The sequence below is a fragment of the Theropithecus gelada genome, unplaced genomic scaffold, assembly GCF_003255815.1.
Source record: "Theropithecus gelada isolate Dixy unplaced genomic scaffold, Tgel_1.0 HiC_scaffold_15883, whole genome shotgun sequence".
In the NCBI taxonomy this organism is placed as follows: Eukaryota; Metazoa; Chordata; class Mammalia; order Primates; family Cercopithecidae; genus Theropithecus; species Theropithecus gelada.
In genome coordinates this window covers 3,551,804-3,570,743 of record NW_020257640.1, presented here as the reverse complement: position 1 = coordinate 3,570,743, position 18,940 = coordinate 3,551,804, and the positions used below count along the sequence as shown (strand labels likewise).

The window sequence follows — 18,940 nt, the reverse complement described above, 5'->3', positions numbered from 1 at the left end:
ACCGCCCCAGGAGAGCCAGGGCTAGAAGAAATATACATTAGCTGTGTGGGCAGGCACATCCAAAGCATGTGAAGAGCAGACCTCCCCACCCCTTGTTGTCTCTGATGGCCACCTCCGCCACCAACTGTCTGGCTGGAGGGGGTGGGATGGAAGGCTGGGAAGTTTCAGTGGGGAACCAAGAGAAGACAATGCCAGCCCACAAACACCGCCTGGGGAGGAGGGGCTGCCTGCCCCAGTGCCCGTGGCCCAGGAGGACGGCATGGGATACCAGGTTGAGGGAGGTGGTGTGGTGGAGATAGAATGGGCTTTGGAGCCAAGCCTACCTTGGGTATGACACTTAACCTCCGTGAGCCTCAGTTTCCTCATCTGTAAAATGGGCACAGTAATATTTCCCAGGATTTTTGAGAGAATTAAATGATACGTGGGTGCAGTGGAATACATTCTGATCCATCCATCTCTGTTTTTCTTCTCCTGTTTTTTTTGTTGTTGTTGTTGTTGTTGTTGTTTGTTTTTGTTTTTTTGGTTTTTGTTTTTTTGCCTTTCCTCTCTCCTTCCTCTTCAGATTGAAGTCACAGAGAAAGGCAGGAAAACTTGGCTTGGGTTTCCAAAGGCCTCTGGGGGATGAAGAGGTATTCTGGAATAGTCAAAGCACTTGGGAAAAACAGAAAAAGAGCAAGAATTCCCACAGGCTGGGCAGAGATGGAGGGGAAGTGATGAGTTGGGACATGGAAGGTTCCAGAAGGGGCGCAAATACCCTGCTGCCCAGCCAGCCCTAAGGAGGTGGGATGGCCCAGATGAGAAACGGCTGTGAGGGCCGGTCTAGACGGGCAGACCACACACAGCCTTGCCGAGCCCATGTCTCCCGGCAAAGCACAGGAGGGGCCAGTGGCCCAGGATAGATGGCCCTGCCAGTCCCCACCTGTGACTGACAGCAGCGTCAGCCGCAGGCGAGATCCCCCTGAACACGGTGGTGCTACGTGAATCTCTAGCCCCCTGGGAAAACTGCAGGGGAAGATCCAGAAATGTCTGCCATCCCAGGAGAATGCAATCAGAATTAAAGTCAGAAAATGGAGAAAGTTCTAGTTTCACCCAAAGGGGTTTATAGGTAAAGATTCGTGGTCTTTATATTTGTGGAGCCCCTGGTCTGAAGCAGACCCAGCAATGTCAGCTTCCTCTGGCCTGCCCACAGGGATAGAGAGGTGGCCCCAGAGGCAGGTCTGGGTGGGTGGGGGGAGGGCTGAGAGAGGGGAAGGGCCATCTGAAAGGGCAGGACAGTGCCTGAGAGTTTGTCTACCCGGCGTGGAGCCTCCATCCTACAGTCCTCTATTTATAAATAAGCTCAGATGGCCTGATAAAAATCTGGGGCTATTTCTGGAGCAATGTGTCAGGCTGCAGTGGCATGGGGCCAGGCTGGGCCATGCTGAACTGGGCCACTCACACCCCTCCATGTCCCTGGTGCTCACTTCGTCGGCTGATGGGGTCACCAGGGAAGCCACACCTGCTCTTTGTCTTGCCCTTGTGTCTGTCCTCTCCTACCTTCTGGTTCCGCTGGTGTTTGCTCTTTCCTCTGCCTACGGACTGCCGCATCCATCTCTCATGCACCTCCACCCCTGCTCACCCCCACTCATCCCTTTCTCCTCCCCAGAACCCACAGTGGCTTAGGATGAGTTCCTGCACAGCGGCCTGTTTCCCAGTTGCATGGTGTCTCCCTTTGCCTCTCTTGGCTCAGCCCTGGCCCCATCCCCAGGCCATCCAAGGGGCAGCCTGGTGAGTTTTCCTCAACTTTGCTAATGGCTTGACCTACAGTCTTAAGTCGAGAAGGTGTCGCTGTCATTTGTGATGGCTGGACACACAGGAGCTGTGGTCAGGATGGGGCTAGAGGAGCTGAAATCCCAGGGCAACAAAGGTATTTAAAAGCACATCACAGGAGAAACAGCTAAAGAGTCTTGGAACCAGGAATCATAAGCTGTTTGATGGGATGAACTCTTTTGAGAGTGATGAGGTGCCCATCACTGAAAGTATTCAAGCAGGGAGTCATGGAATTAGGAGACTGGGAAGAGCATCAGACACTGAATGAAGTCTGCACTAGATGAGATGAAGAACCCTTCCAGCCCTGAGACCAAGCAGCCACTTCTCTGGAGCAGGCTGGCCCATCTATGTCCAGAAGGCCAGCCCCAGGCCAGCTTCTGAGCACGGAGAGCTAAGTCCTTCCCCTTCCAGAGACTGCACAAAGTGTGTGCCACCTTCACGGAACCCTCCTCATCCACCGAAGAACTCTTCCTCACCTGATCTAAAGCTCTTCATTTCACACCACCTTTCAAGCAAATTAAGGATTAATTGCCAGCAGCGATCTCGTCTTTTTTGTTTGTTTTCTCTAATGGAAAACCCTTATCTCGGGAGGGTAAGGTTATCAGTCATTCACAGCTCAGTTGTGCTGTGTTTGATTAGACTGGATGGCAAAGCTGAGTCCTGTTTCAGCTCTGTGTGATCCTGGGCTGCTTGGAGACTGTTTTCTCATCTATGAAATGGGAGTAATGATAGTGCTTATTGCACAGCTGTTTTAAGAACTAAAAATTTAAATTGTCTAGAATGTTATACGAACATAAGCTAACGTATTTTGGAAAAATGAGCCAAGATCAGTGGTGCCAAGGGAAGAATGGGCAGAGGTGAGCTGTGGGCAGCCGTGGAGGATGGTCCAGGGTGTGGCTGCCAGAGGGCATCGGGGGCCAGGAGACTCCACAAAGGAGCTAGGAGCTAGGAATGTTAGAGAAAACTGCACTAACAGCCAGCACGCGTGAAGAACTGATTCATGCTACACCATGGATGAACCTCAAGAACATTATTCTCGGCAAATGCAGACAGACACAAAAAGTCACATAGCAAATGCTTCCGTTGATATGAAATGTCCAGCATTGGCAAATCCACAGGGACAGAAAGCAGATTAGTAATAGCCAGCAGCTGGGGAGAGGGATGGAGGGGAATGATGATTTAATGGGTACAGGGATTTTATTTTGGGGTGATGAAGAGATTTTGGAATGAGATAGAGCTGGTGGCCGCATACAGCATTATGAATGTGCTAACTGCCATTGAATTATTCACTTTAAAATGGTGAATTTCATGCTATGTGAATTTCACCTCAATAAAAAAGGTACAAAATAAAAATCCTGTTTTCCTGCACCCATGCTCTGGGGAGTGGGCAACCAGCAGGCAGAGACAAGAAGAAAAAGGGGATGGCATGACCCCACTTGAAGGCAAGGACACTAAGGCTCCGAGAGGACCAGCGTCTTGCTCAAGGTCACAGAGCACCTGTGTGACAGAGCAGGACACATGCCCAGGTCTGTCTGACTGTCAAACCCACACCTTTCATGTCACCACATTGTCCTTCTGGAACATTCTTTCCCTGGGGAGAGCCATGGCCCTTCCACCAGCCAGCTCTGAGGGGGTATTGACTTCTGTAAACAAAGTAATAAATAGCCCTGTGGGGCAGGCCATGCAGTTATTAGGGTGACCGTGAAATGTTCCCACAAAATGCCAGTAAGACCTTGGCCACCTAACCCGGAATAGCTGAAGAGTTAATTTTTTATTTGTGATAAGTGTGGCGGGCTCGATGACAGCTCCTTGAGTGGTGTTTCCTGTAACTCGTCTGGCGTTCAAATATTAACCTCTACCCCAGGGAGCTTAACCATTAATCCTGCACCCTCAACGGAGAGCCCCAGCAGTCCCTTCCTCCACACGGGTGCCAGGATAGAGCCTCGGTGCTGAGAGAGGCCCCCTGGGCACCAGATCTAGGCCTCGGCCATTTTTCCTCTTAGTCTTTTAGGGGATTTTTCCTCAGACATCACACCCGCTCCACAGTCCCAGATGGAGCCCTTGGCCCCGGCTTCTGACCCCCTCAGTGCGGCAGACCTGAAGACTTTTCCAGCAGGCAGAGTCCTTGGACATCTTTAGGGCTTTAAAACCATGTTTTCAAAGTAACAGATCCCCTTTCCTAAATGCACACTGCAGAAGGCCAATATGCAAAACAGATCCCAGTGACAGCTGTTTGTGATGCAAGGGTCAGCTGAGCCACCCTTTCACCCACCTGCATGCCGGCCCTCCTTGATTCTGCCACCAGGGCCTGGCCAGACACCGCAGCTCTTGCAAAGCCAGGGGAGCCCTTTTCTCAGGGAGAGTAAGGTCCGGAAGAGAGGGGTGTGGTCAGGGCTTGCCCAGGTGCCCCCAGTGAGTGTGAGGCAGAAGTCAAGCAGGAATCCCCAGTGAGCTTTCTCGGCCCTGGATGCACAGTCAGGACCTGGCAGAAAGGGCTGTTGCACTGCATGGGGAGCCTTAGGGAAGAAAGATGACCGATTCTGCTCAGATCAGTCAACCCAGAATTGAGATATGGACGTGGGTGCAACTTCCTGGAGTAATATGAATGTGCACTTGGCATTGGTAAGGTGACTGGGCAAGAGGTTCGCAGAAGAGGCACCACCCGCAGGCAGGGCTGAGCGCCTAACTGGACCCCAGCCATTCGTGGCAGTGGTCAGCCTGGCTGCACCAAAGGGCTGGGCCAGAGGCCGTGAGAGGAGCTTCTGCCTTCTTCAGGTAGTAATTCACTTATTCCCCACAACAGCGTCATGAAGTTGATCCGATTATCTTCCCCACTTTAAAATGGGCACATTGAGGAGTGGGGAGAATCCTCTACCCAAGAGCCCCAGAAAGGAAGAGTGGCACCGACTCCGGCTGACTCTGTCTGCTTCCTGCCTGGCATGCAGCCCTGCTCATCTCACCAGATCCAGCCGTGAGCGGCCTCACAGAAGACCCTGTCCCACCACGGTGGGGAGAGTCTCTTCCTCGACTGTGACAGCCCAACAGGAATTCCGAGTGCCCAGAGGGGAGCAGGAACCCCAGCCAGCATGGTCACTAGTCAGGGCCTGAGTGAGGCAGGCAGAGCCGGCTCACCACTCCGTAGCGGAGGACCAGAGAAAACAGGCACTCCCCTCTCTACCCCAAAGCCAGACCCTGGAGAGCATCCCTCCACCGGTGACCAGGACCACATTGCTCGCCTCAGCTAATCTGTGACAAGTTGGGCAGCTGGGGGCATTTGTGTCCTCTGCAGGGGCCTCGCCTGCCTCCAAGGCTCCATCTCATCTCCCACTCTCTCCTTGGGGCTGGCGGTCTTTTGCTTCCTCTTTTCTCCCTGCTCTCTGGCATGTATCTGCCCTCATTCACTCAGTAAGTCAGTCAACAAACACACACTGAATACTCAGTCTGGCAAGCCCTGTGTCAAAAACACTGGGGAAGAAGGAAGGCGACACTGTTGCTGCCTCAGGCTGGGGCAGGGACAGTCCAGGAAACACACGTTTACAGTGCAGTGCAGAGGTGCGAGGAGAAAAAAACAGTCTCCTACAGGAGTCGGGGTGACTCACTTGGCCAGAGGAGCTATGGACACTCAGACATCATTCCTAGAGGAGTCTGAAAAGACGGGCGGTTTCAGAGGGAAGAAGATGGAGAATGGTGTTGTAGCAGAGGGGTCTGCATGTGCAAAAGCTGGAGGCAGGAAAGAAATGGACAGGCAGGAAATTGCAAGCGGTTTGGTTGAGAGTTGAGCTGATCGGCAGTGTTTGGGGTGGAGATGTGGACAGGGGCCACGTCAGGAGCTGGGCCTCATCCTGGAACCACTGGAGAACAGTGGGACATTTTAAACACATCTCGTGTTAAAATAACCATCCCTTACTTCTCAGTGTAAACGAAAGTTCACCATCAGCCCCCCGAGAGGCTCCGCATTCTAGGCCCTATCTCATAGGGCTGCTGTCATTGGAATTTCAGGCATTGTCCTTGGGGAGAGGAGGTGGGGGGCACCCACGACTCGGCTGCACCTCAGGCTGGCCTTGTTGGTGCCTTGCTTCTTCCTGTCCCAGACACAGTTGCTGGGGGTAGCAGGAAATCAGAAGGCTCTCTTTGGTGCCCCCATGAATGCCGTAAGACCATGGTCTGGCTCCCCAAGTGCAGTCAGAGCCAGAGGGAAAGTGCAGTCAGGTAGAGGGAAAGCAAAGGCTCACACTATGGGAGAGATGTCTGTTCTGTCCCTGTCCCTCGCACAGTGGCTGAGTGCATGGGCTAAAGCACATTTGCAGCATCCATGCTGCTGCCTCTGCTGATCACACGCCCTCATGTTCCTCTGCTTCCAGCTGCTCCTGACAAATGGGGGCCGGGAGGGCTCCAGACTGGCTCCTGGGTCCTCTTCCCTTCCCGCTCCTGTACTCTCCTGGTACTCCTGTACTCCTCAGCCTCACCTGCGCCTATGCAGAGGTTTATGCCCAGCCCTCATCCCCACTCTGTAGTCTCACCTCTACACGTCTAAAACTACATTTGTGATTTTTTATCTCCTCTCCTCCAAAATACTGATCTTCCTTTACTTCTTCCTCCAATTGCTCAAGTCAGACCCCTGGGGGCCATCCTGGATTCTCCATCTCTGACCTCATTCCCAATCCAGCTCATCACCATGTGTGGTCAGTGTCTCCCACCCACACAGCTCTGCTATGGGTGTACGCCTCTCCAGCCCTCGCAGCGGAACCTGCTTCTAACTCCTTAGCCTTAACCTTCTCTGGGCGTACCCAATCTCACTTTCACCCACTGGCCCAGTATCCCTTTGTCTGGGGGCTTTCTCTAGCTACTGGAGGCAATTCTGTCCCTAAGCACAACAGGCTGGCAGTGCAAGGGAATGAAAGCTGCGTGTCCTGAAGCAGCCCCACCTCTGACTGATGGGACACTGGTGGATGCATCCTCCAGCTCCTGGGCGACTTGGAGGCGTGTGTTCCACAAGTGCCCACGGTGATGACGCAACATTTACCAGCTTTCTTCCCTTCCCTGTCTTGGTTCCCAGTCCTACTGATCTGGCCTGGAATCACCTGCTTCTGGGGAATCCAAACAATGACATCCTATCCAGTCCCAGTGATCATATCTCTTGCCTAGACCACCGGGCTCCCAGCGGGTCTCTGTGAACTACTCGTGTCCTTTTCCAGTTCACCTCCCACACTGTGGCACAGGTGATCTTTCATAATGCAGACAGTCACACCCCTGGCCTCTTAAGACTCTCCAGGGCTTTTGGCCGCTCTTAGGATAGGATGAAAGTCTCCCAAGGGCCGATGAGCCCCTGTGTGCTCATCCTGCAGCAGGATCCTTCATGTCCGTGCTCAGTAACCACCAGTCAGGCTCAGGCCTTGGCTCAAACATTTCCTCAAGAAAGCCCTCATGGAGGCCCAGGCCAGGTCAAGCCTCCTGATTAGACACTCAGGCAGACCCACATACTGCTCTTATCTCATCATTTTATATGAGTTTCTCTTTCTTTCTTTCCTTCCTTCTTTCTTTCTTTCTTTCTTTCTTTCTTTCTTTCTTTCTTTCTTTCTTTCTTTCTTTCCTCAGGCAGACCCACATACTGCTCTTATCTCATCATTTTATATGAGTTTCTTTCTTTCTTTCTTTCCTTCCTTCCTTCCTTCCTTCTTTTTTTTGACAGAGTTTCACTCTTGTTGCCCAGGCTGGAGTGCAATGGCGCGATCTTGGCTCACTGCAACCTCGGCCTCCTGGGTTCAAGTGATCCTCCTGCCTCAGTCTCCCGAGTAACTGGGATTACAAGCGCCCACCACCACACACGGCTAATTTTGTATTTTTAGTAGAGACGGGGTTTCACCTTGTTGGCCAGGCTGGTCTCGAACTCCTGACCTCAGGTGACCCACCTGCCTCGGCCTCCCAAAGTGCTGAGATTACAGGCATGAGCCACTGCGCCTGGCCATGAATTTCTAATCACTTGATCCCTGCCTCCCTCCCCAGACTGAGTCGTGGTGACAATGGCAAAGCCTGCCCACTGCCATCCTTCTCTTCTTTCTTACGAGGAGGACCTGGTTTTGCTCCAGGTGGTCACATGCACAGCTATAAACTCATCCTGCAGTATCCATTGCAGCTGGGGTGGCCATGCAGTCCTATTCCGGCTGATGCAGTATATGCAGAAGTCACCGGGAGAGTGTCAAGAAAGTCTGGCTTCCCAGTGTATCTCATCCCTCCTGCTAGTGACTTTCTTCTTCTTCCTGCCAGAAATGCAGGTCTTCTCTCCTCCCTGGAGGTACAGCAGCCATTATACGACCATGAGAACAGACGCCACACATTCAGGCAAAAGAGAGGAGGAATCCGGAATATGGCAACATCTTGGAACTTTGCTCCAGCTCTTTTTGTAATACGCAACAAACAAATTGCTATCTGGTGAAGCCAGTGTATCAAGCTCCTGCCACACACCGCAAAACACATTCCTAAGTGATGAGAGCACAGCTGACAACGCTCCTTTCTCACCACTCACCTGACACCACTAAGTGCTAAATAAGCATTCTTTGAATGAATGCTTTTCATTTCACACCAACTCCATAAAATAGATGTGAAAACTGATAAATATAAAATGAATGCTTTTCATTTCACACCAACTCCATAAAATAGATGTGAAAACTGAGGCCTTGTTCAAGATCAGTCTGTCTAATTTAAAAGCCTGGGCTCTGTTTTACTTTCCCTCTCTCTTTTTAAATTGAAGAAAAATCATATAACATAACATTAACCATTAACGATTTAAAGTGTACGATTTAGTGGATTTAGTACCTTCACAATAAAATATTGTGGAAACATCACCTCTATCTAGTTCTAACACATTTTTACCAATTCCAAAAGGAAACCTGTACCCCTCAAGCAATCACTTCCCATCGTCCCTTCCTTCAGCCCTGGTAAGCACTAATCTGTCTCTATAGGTTTGGCTCATCTGCACATTTTATATTAGTGAAATCATACAGTGTGTTCCTTTATTTTTTTAATATTTATTTATTTGTTTTGAGACAGAGTCTCACTCTGTCACCCAGGCTGCAGTGCAATGACATGATCTCTGCAACGTCTACCTCCCGTGCTCAAGCGATTCTCCTGCCTCAGCCTCCTGAGTAGCTGGAATTACAGGTGCCTGCCACCATGCTGGCTAATTTTTGTATTTTTAGTAGAGATGGGGTTTCACTATGTTGGTTGGCCAGGCTGGTCTTGAACTCCTGATCTCAAATGATCTGCCCACCTCGGCTTCCCAAAGTGCTGGGATTACAGACATGAGCCACCACGCCCAGCCACAATGTGTGTCCATTTGTATCTGGCTTGTTTCACTTAGCATTATGTTTCAAGGTTTGTCCATGCTGTAGAACGGATCACCACTTCATTCTTTTTAAAAGCTAAATAATACCCACTGGATGGATACACCACATTTTGTTTATCCATTCATCAGTTCATGGGCATTTGGGCTGTTTCCACCTCTTCATCCTTGTGGAGGGGGCTGTTACGAACATCCGTGTACAGATGTTCATTTGAACCCTGCAGTGGGTTCTTAATGCTACACCCCTCCTTATCCTTAGACGACAGACAGCAAAGACAAGACATTTAGGAAGGGAATAAACATAAAGTTAACATTTAAATATAAAATTAACTCTTAAAGTGTTGATTAATAATAACAATTAATGTTTAAATTAGCAATATTTACAAGGCATCTGTATTTAACACACTTTATCTCATTTATCATTATAATCCTGAAGAAGTTATCACCTCCATACTTTTTTTTTTTTTTTTGAGACAGAGTTTTGCTCTTGTTGCCCAGGCTGGAGTGCAATGGCACCATCTTGACTCACTGCAACCTCTGCATCCCGGGTTCAAGCAATTCTCCTGCCTCAGCCTCCCTAGTAGTTGGAATTACAGGCGTGCGCCACCAAGCCTGGCTAATTTTGTATTTTTAGTAGAGGTGGGGTTTCACCATATTGGTCAAGTTGGTCTCGAACTCCTGACCTCAGGTGATCCACTCACCTCGGCCTCCCAAAATGCTGGGATTACAGGCGTGAGCCACCACGCCTGGCCACCTCCATTCTATAAATCAGAAAATAGAGACTCCGAGGGCTAAATAATTTGCCTGTGTTCACACAGCCAGTGAGTGTCACCCAGTAGGCAGCCCACACTATTGTGGACCCAGGCTGCCTTTCCTACTACCTCACTCATGGAGCTGGCAGGGAGGTGGGAGAATGAGTGAGAGGAAAACTGCCTTGCAAAGAAATTCCCACCAAGCTCTTTAGTTGGCCAAGTCAGCACGCAGAAGCTGATGGTAGGAAAACACTGGCTATGTTCACTTGCCCAGGAAAAGAAGAGTGGTAAGGATCTGGCTTTGGGGTCCATGTGATCTGCTCACCAGAAGCACTCCAGCCCTGGCCCCCCCAACTGATTGTCTGAGTAAATAAAGCTGGACCAGCCTCCCACATCCAATCCTGGCCCAGGACAAGCTCCTCTTGCCCAGCGGGACTGGACATGCTCCACCCCCAAGAGAGGACATGGGCTGTGGCAAGCCCCATACCTGGCACTGGCTGCTCCGTGCCCAGGTCTCCTGTCTGCTCTCTGGAGAGTTCCTGCAGGCACTGGTCTTGCTCTTCCCACAGCACTTGCAGCACGTCACATAGTCGGGGAAGGGCTCCAGTCTGCAAGTCCAAAACCAGGGATGCTCATCATTGCCACTAATTCAATCCTGCCACACAAGGACTTTTGATGGGGGAGAATGGGGCAAGACAATGGAGATTCAACGGGGATTCGAGTAAAGCAAAGCCCTTGCCTGCAAGGATCTCCTGGTCCGCAGGAAAGGTGGAGGCAGCCACTCCTGGGGAGAATTCAGAACACAGCTGGGAAAGCTGGGATGTGTAAATCATCTGTGGCTTGTCCACTGCAAATTTGGCTCTTAAGTTTATCGAGGCTCCTGAGCCCAACAAGCTGTTTGCTTTCTCAGCACCTTACTCTTTGTCTGTGGGACTTACTTTATGCTACTGCAACTGTGTGAGTCTTTTCTTTTTTGAAAGCTTAGTGTTTTTTGTTTTATTTGGTCTTGTTTTCTGTTTTTCTAGAGACAGGGTCTTTCTCTGTCACTCAGGCTGGAGTGTCATGGTGTGATCATAGCTCACTGCAGCCTCGATCTCCTGAGCTCAAGCAATCCTCCCACCTCAGTGCCCCCAGTAGCTAGAACTACAGGCCAGGTATGGGCCACCATGCCTGGATACAGATTTACACACACACACAAATGCACACACACACATATGTACACACACACACACACACACACACATATAATAGAGAAGGGGGTCTCACTATGTTGCCCAGACTGGTATCAAACTCCTGGGATTATAGGCATGAGCCACTGTGTCCAGCCTGAAAACCTACTTATGATTCAGACAAGTTCTTTGAAACGTACACTTAACCATCTTCTCGTCCCACAGAAGAGAGCATACATCCCACCGAGAACAGCGACTGCAGGGAGGAGTTGGATAGGAGGATGGAGGAGGGACTGGCACTCAGCTGTGACTTTCTCACTCTTTCCAGTGGCACACAGCTCACACACTACTGCTCTTGTCCTCTTCCTTGTGGGGTCTCACCTGGTTCTTGCTGAAGCCCATAGTCTCTGGAAATTCCAACATAATGGAGCAGGGAGAGAAGTCCTTGGAGACAAAGCCACCCTCCAAATTGGCCCAAGTAAACAAAAGCTCTGAGCCAGAGAAGGGCAGCTAAGGTAGCACTATGGTCAAAAGGCTCAGAGGCAAACAGAAGTCATTCACTACTCTTTCCAGAGTAGGCTTCCTATCATGGCTCCATTATTTGGTGCCTGAGACTTGGTAAGTATAATGAATGAATATATGAATGCACAACTGAACAGATGAATACACTGCACTCCTACTTCCTTACAAAGTACAGATGTGGCATTTTAATATTAGAGTCCTTTTACAGACATTAACTTAATCAGGTCTCAAAATAATATAATAGAAAAAGAAAAGGAAGGCAACTGAGACCCATGGTGTTAGGGGATATGACCAGGGTCATCCACCCAGCCTTCCAAGAGGTTGAGGGCCAGGTCTTATACCCACTTGTCAATCCTCCACTAGCGATTTGCAGATGGAAATTCCAACATAATGGAGCAGGGAGAGAGGTTCCTGGAGACAAAGCCACACTCCAAATTGGCCCAAATAAACAAAAGCTCTGGACCAGAGAAGGACAGCTAAGGTAGCACTATGGTCAAATGGCTCAGAGGCAAGCCGAGGTCATCCTCTGTTTAGTTCCTATTCTGGATCTTTCACGTTACCACCCTTCACTAGTGCTGTCGGAAAGGATCTACCAGCTGTCAGCAACTGCTCCTTTCCCCAACTCCCTGACATCAACTGACCAGGGTTTATGTTCCCCATGAAAAACACACATCACCTCCCCTGGCCCAGAGCTTGTGATCAGTTATGGCCGGCTGCTGCAGAAACACCTGGCCCAGCCAGCTCTAGGATCGTAGAACGCTCATTCTTTCCCCACCTCTCAGCCCTAAGTTTCCATTTTACTCCCAACACAATACAGCAAATGTGTTAATCACGTTGTTTGCCATTTAGACCCTTGATCGAAACAAGTAGTTTCCCTAAGAATATAGCAATTGTCAAGAGAGCTGGCATTGGCACACAGCTCACGCACTCCTGCTCTTGTCTTCTTCCTTGTAGGGTCTCACCTGGTGCTTGCTGAAGCCTATAGTCTCTGACACCCTCTGGCTTCTCAGTGGAGGAAGTGGAAGAGCTTGAATGGAAAAATCCACCTAGAGATGGCCAGGCACTGCCTGTTAGTTCACTAGTCGGCACACATTCTGTTCAGAGCCACTTAGAAATTAACATGACTCTTAACAGGAGAGAAAGTGCTGGAGGTAGTGAGACCAGGTATAATCTTTTAAGGAATCGTAAGTGTCACAGTAAGTAAGTCAGTATAAAGAAATTAACATGACTCTCAACAGGAGAGAAAGTGCTGGAGGTGGTGAGACCAGGTATAATATTTTAAGGAATCGTATAAAAGAAGCAGTGACCCAGAAGACAGAACAATAGAAATTACACAACCTGAACAACAGATATAAAATAAACTGAAAATAAAAATTAAGAAACCTTGAGGAACCCGATGGGGACTATAACAAAATATCTAGCATTCATTTCTTAGGAGTTTCAGGAGAGCAGAAAGAGGGTGGAGTTGAAAAAAGTACTCCAAAAAATAATGGCTGAAAACTTCCCAAATTTGGCAAGAGACATACACTTGTAGACTGAAGAACACAAACCAGCCTTGAAGAAGATAAAACCTTAAAAGTCCACACCAAGGCACATTATTTTTGAAAACTAAAGAAAAAATCTAGAAGGCAGCCAGAGAAAAACGACACTTTATCTAGAGGGGGAAAACAGTTAAGATGACAACTGATTTTCCATCAGAAGTTAGAGGAAGATGGCACAATATTTTAAAATATTTTTAAAGTGCTGAAAGAAAAGTATTGTCAACCATGAATCCTATACCCAGTAAAAATACCCTTCAGGAATGAAGGAGAAATCAAGACATTCTCAAATAAGAAAAAGTAAAAGAATTTGTTGCCAGTAGATTCACCCTAAAAGAATGGCTAAAAGAACTTCTCTAAATATGAAGAAAAAGTTAAAGAAGGAAAATTGGAACATGAGCAAGGAAGAACACAGTAAGCAAAAATGTGGGTAAATGTGATAGGTTTTCCTTCTCTTCAGTTTTCTAAATTATGTTAATTATTGAAGCAAAAATTACAACACTGTCTGATTTTGTTCTAAATGTATATCAACTACATATTTAAGACAAGTATATTACAAATGTGGGATGATAAAGAGACAAAAATAGAGGTAAGATTCTATAGTATCCTTGAACTGGGAGTATGAGAACACCAGTAGACTATTATAAGTTATGTATATATAATGGAATATCTACGAGCAACTTAAAGAACTGCTTAAAGAGATACACTCAAAAGCACTGTAGATGAATCAAAATAGAATTTTAAAAGTTGTTCAACTAACCCACAAGAAGGCACAGAAAAGTAAACTAAGAAATAAAAAACTTAGAGAACAAATATAAAACAAAAAATAAAAAGGCAGACTGAAGCCCTCACATATCAATAGTGACATTAAATGTAAATGGTCTAAACACACCAATTTAAAAAGAGAAAGATTGGCATATTGGATTTTAAAACATGATTATACACTGTCAATAAGAAACTCACTTTAAATATAATCTAGGCAGGTTGAAAGGATGGAAAAATATATATTATGTAAATATTAATCAAAGAAAGCAGGGGTGACTATATTAATGTAAGATAGAGTGTAGAGCAAAAACAATAACCAGAAACAGAAAGACGCATTACATAATGATAAAAAAGGCAAGCTATCAAAAATACATAGCACTCCTAAATGTGTATGCACCAAACAATTATGCTGTAAAATATGTGAAACAAAAACTGATAGAACTGAAAGGAGAAATAGGCAAATCTACAATTTTAGTTGGATTCTACACACCCTTCTCTTAACAATGGATAGAATAACTGAACAGAAAATATGTACATATGATAATCGTACACATTCATATCATTTGTAAAGATCAAATCAATGTAATTGGCATAGCCATCACCTTAAATATTTGTCTTTTCTTTATGCTAGAAACATTGAAATTATTGTCTTCTAGCTATTTTGAAACATACAATAGATTATTTTAAGCTGTAGTCACCCTACTGATCTATCAAACACTGAGTCATATTTCTTCTATCAAAACTATATTTGTACCCATTAGTCAAAATATATATATTATATGTTCCAATTAAGAAAATTAAATTTATAATAAAAGGTTGAAAAAGAAAAGAAATAAGCCAGGCCACAAAAAGACAAATATTTGCATGTTCTCACTGGCATGTAGGAGCCTAAAAGGTGGATTTCATGGAGGTAGAAAATAGAATGGTGTTTACCACCTGCTGGGAAGGTTGCAGGGAGGAAGGGATGAAGAGATGTTGGTTAATGGGTACAAAAATACAGTTAGGTAAAAGGAATAAGTTCCTCTGATAGTATAGTAGGAAGATGATAGTTAGCAATAATTTATATACATTTCAAAATAGCTAGAAGAATTGTAATTTTCCAACACAAAGATAAATGTTTGAGGAGATGGATATCCCAATTACCCTGACATGATCATAGCATATTGTATACATGCATCAAAATATCACAATTACCTCCAAAATATGTAAAACTATAATACACCAATCAAAAATACAAAGAAGAAGAAGAAAAACCTATTTGTAGATAACATGACTGTCTACATAGACAATCCCAAGGAATCTGCCAAAAAATTCCTAGAACTAGTAAGTATGTTCAGCAAGGTCTCAGGATGAACACTAAACACAGACAAATAAATTGTATTTCTATATACTTGCAGTAAGCACATGCACAGTGAATTAAAAATAAAAAAAAAAAAACAGTGGCCAGGCATAGTGGCTCATGCCTATAATCACAGCACTTTGGGAGGCCGAGGTAGGTGGATTTCTTGAATCCAGGAGTTCAAGACCAGCCTGGGCAAGATGTCAAAACCCCATTTCTACAAAAAATACATGAATTAGTTGGGTGTGGTGGCATGAGCCTGTAGCTCGAGATACTTGGGAGGCTGAGACAGGAGGCTTAAACCCATGAGGTTGAGGCTGCAGTGAGCAGAGATTGCACCACTGCTCTCCAGACTCAGTGACAGAGTGAGACCTTGTCTCAAAAAAAAAAAAAAAAGAAAAGAAAATACAGTGCCGCCGGGCGCGGTGGCTCAAGCCTGTAATCCCAGCACTCTGGGAGGCCGAGAGGGGCGGATCACGAGGTCAGGAGATCGAGACCATCCTGGCTAACATGGTGAAACCCCGTCTCTACTAAAAAAATACAAAAAACTAGCCGAGTGAGGTGGTGGGCGCCTGTAGTCCCAGCTACTCAGGAGGCTGAGGCAGGAGAATGGCGTAAACCCAGGAGGCGGAGCTTGCAGTGAGCTGAGATCCGGCCACTGCACTCCAGCCTGGGTGACAGAGCGAGACTCCACCTCACAAAAAAAAAAAAAAGAAAAAGAAAAAGAAAATACAGTGTCACTCAGAATCAATTAAAAAAAGAGGTGCTTAGGCATAAATCCAGCAAAACATGTACAGAATTTATATGCTGAGAACGACATAATGCTGGTAAAAGAAATCAAAGGTCTAAATAAATGAAGAGACATACCATGTTCATGGATTAGAAGACTTAACATAGTAAAGATATCAGTTCCTTCCAAACCATGTTTAGCACAATTCCTATCAAAATCTCAGCAAGTGTTTTGGAGATATAAAGAAGATTATTCTAAAATTTATGTAGAAAAGCAAAAGAATGAGAATACCTAAAAGAGGTGCTTTTTTTTTTTTTAAAGAAATGAAACAATTTATTTATAAGTGCTAAAACCAGGAATCAAACTAGGACTCCCTTCAATAGGTCAGTGGATAAACAGATCATAATACAGACATATAATTGATGATTATCCAGTGATAAAAAAAAAAGGACTGAGCTGCTGGGCACTGTGGCTCACACTTGTAATCCCAGTGCTTTGAGAGGCTGAGGCCAGAGGATTGCTTGAGTCCAGGAGTTCAAGACCAACCTGGTGGTAAGACCTCTTCAAAAAAAAAAAAAAGAGAGAAAGAAAAAAAGAAATGAGCCATTAAGTCACAAAGAGACACAGAGTAATCTTAAATACAGATTGCTAAGTGAAAGAAGTCAATCTAAAAAAGGTTACAGGCTGGCAGTGGTGGCTTACACTTGTAATCTCAGCACTTTAGGAGGCCGAGGCAAGAGGCTTGCTTGAGTCCAGGAGTTCAAGACCAGCCTGGCAACACAGTGAGATTCCATTGCTTAAAAAAGTTGTTTTAAAAATTAGCCTGGCATGGTGGCATGCATAGGATTGCTTGAGCCTGGGAGGTGGTGGCTACAGTGAGCCATGATAGCACTACTGCACTCCAGTCTGGGGGGCAGAGTGAGAAATAAATAAATAAATAAATAAATAAATTACATACTATACAATCTCAACTGTATGGAAAAGGCAAAAACTTTGGTGACAGTAAAAAAAAAATCAGTGGTTGCCAGGGGACAATAGGAAGGGAGATGGGCTAAGTCAGGAAGGAAGAATAGGTGGAACATGGGACTTTTAGGACAGTGAATCAATTCTGCATGATACTGTAATCATGGATACATGTCATTATACATTTGTCAAAATTCATAGAATATACAACACAAAGTTTATTGTAAACTATGAACTTTAGTTAGTAATATTGTATCAACATAAGCTCAGCAATTGTAATAAATAAACCACATTGATGCAAGACGTTAGTAATAGGGAAAACTGGAGAGGCGGGATTGAAAGGGTATATGGGAACTCTTTGTACTTTCCACTCAATTTTCCTGTATACCTAATTCTCTTCAACAAAATTAATTCTGTTAATTTTAAGAAAAGTGGAAAGAATCGATTTCCCTGATTTTCAGATGTATTATATAGGTACAATAATCAAAACAGCATATCAATGGAAGAATAGAAAAGTAGATCAACGTAAACAATAGAAAACCTAGGAATAGACCTACATAAACATGTGCAACCAATTACTGACAAAGGTACAAAGGGATTCAATGAAAGGATCGTCTTTTTAACAAATGGTGTTGAAGCAACCAAACATCTGTAAACAACAAAATGAACCTTGAGCTAAGTCTCACACTTGACACAAAAAGTAACTCAAAATGGATCGCGGGCTTAAATTCAAACTATAACACTTTTATTTAAAAGCATAGGAGCTTGGGTGCAGTGGCACATGCCTGCAATCTCAGCACTTTGGGAGGCTGAGGCAGGCGGATCACGTGGGATCGGGAATTCGAGATCAGCGTGGCCACCATGGTGAAACCCCATCTCTACTAAAAATACAAAAATTAGCTGGGCGTGGTGGCATATGCCTATAATCCCAGCTACTAGGGAGGCTGAGGCAGGAGAATCGCTTGAACCCGGGAGATAGAGGTTGCCGTGAGCCAAGATTGTGCCACAACACTCCAGGCTGGGCGACAGAGTGAGACTCTGTCTCAAAAAATAAAAACTAAAAATAAATAAATAAGTAAATAAAAGCATAGGACAAAATCTTCAAATCTAAAGCTACACAGAGTGCTTACACTTGGCACCAAAAGCAGGATCCATATAAGGAAAAGTTGACAAATTAGACACAATAAAAATTAAAACCTTTGCTCCATGAAAAACCATGTTAAGAAGATGAAAAGACAAGCTACAGAATTGGAGAAAACACTTACAAACTACATATTCAAGAAAGGAATAATATCTAGAATATACAAAGAATGCTCGAAACTCAACAGTAAACAAGCAAAAAATCTAATTAGAACATAAGCAAAAGACACGAAGATAGTTTACAGAAGATATACAGATGGCAAACAAGCACATGAACGTGTATTCAACGTTGTTAGCTATCAGGTAAATAAAAATTAAAACCTTTATATGGTATCACTCCATATCTATCAGAATGGCTAAAATACTAAAGTATCAACACCCAATGCTGGCAAGGTCATAGGGAAATTGGATCACTCAGACATTGCTTGTGGGAATGTAAAATGGTACACTCACTGTAGAAAACAACTTGGCAGTGTCTTGAAAACCAACCAGGCAACTAAACATTCAACTACAACAGTCCTGGGCATTTATCTCAAAGGAATGAAAACCTACGTTCACAGAAAAACCTGTCCATAAATATTTAATGGCCCCAAACTTAAACAATCCAGATGTTTTCCAATGGGTAAGAAGTTAAGTAAACTGTGGTACATTCATACTATGGAACTCTACTCAGCAGCAAAAAAGAGCAAACTTATTATTGATTTATGCACCAACCTAGATGAACTGCCAGAGAAATATGCTGAATGAAAAGAAGCTAACGTGAAGAAATTACATACTATATGATTCCATCTTTCCATTGTACAGCATTCCTTATTTTATTTTATAACTTTTTTTTTTTTTTTTTTTTTTTTTTTTTAGAAACAGTCTCTCTTAG

At 45.4% G+C, this 18,940-nt stretch overlaps 1 protein-coding gene across 1 annotated transcript in view; it reads right to left on the bottom strand.

The window, feature by feature from the left end:
* LOC112617133 (secretin receptor) overlaps positions 1 to 18,940 on the bottom strand; it is a 78,171-nt gene that overhangs the window by 42,461 nt on the left and 16,770 nt on the right. The window contains exon 2 of the mRNA XM_025373867.1: positions 10,388 to 10,508. Within this exon, the coding sequence (XP_025229652.1) occupies positions 10,388 to 10,508 (121 nt within the window). The remainder of the gene's footprint in view (positions 1 to 10,387; positions 10,509 to 18,940) is intronic.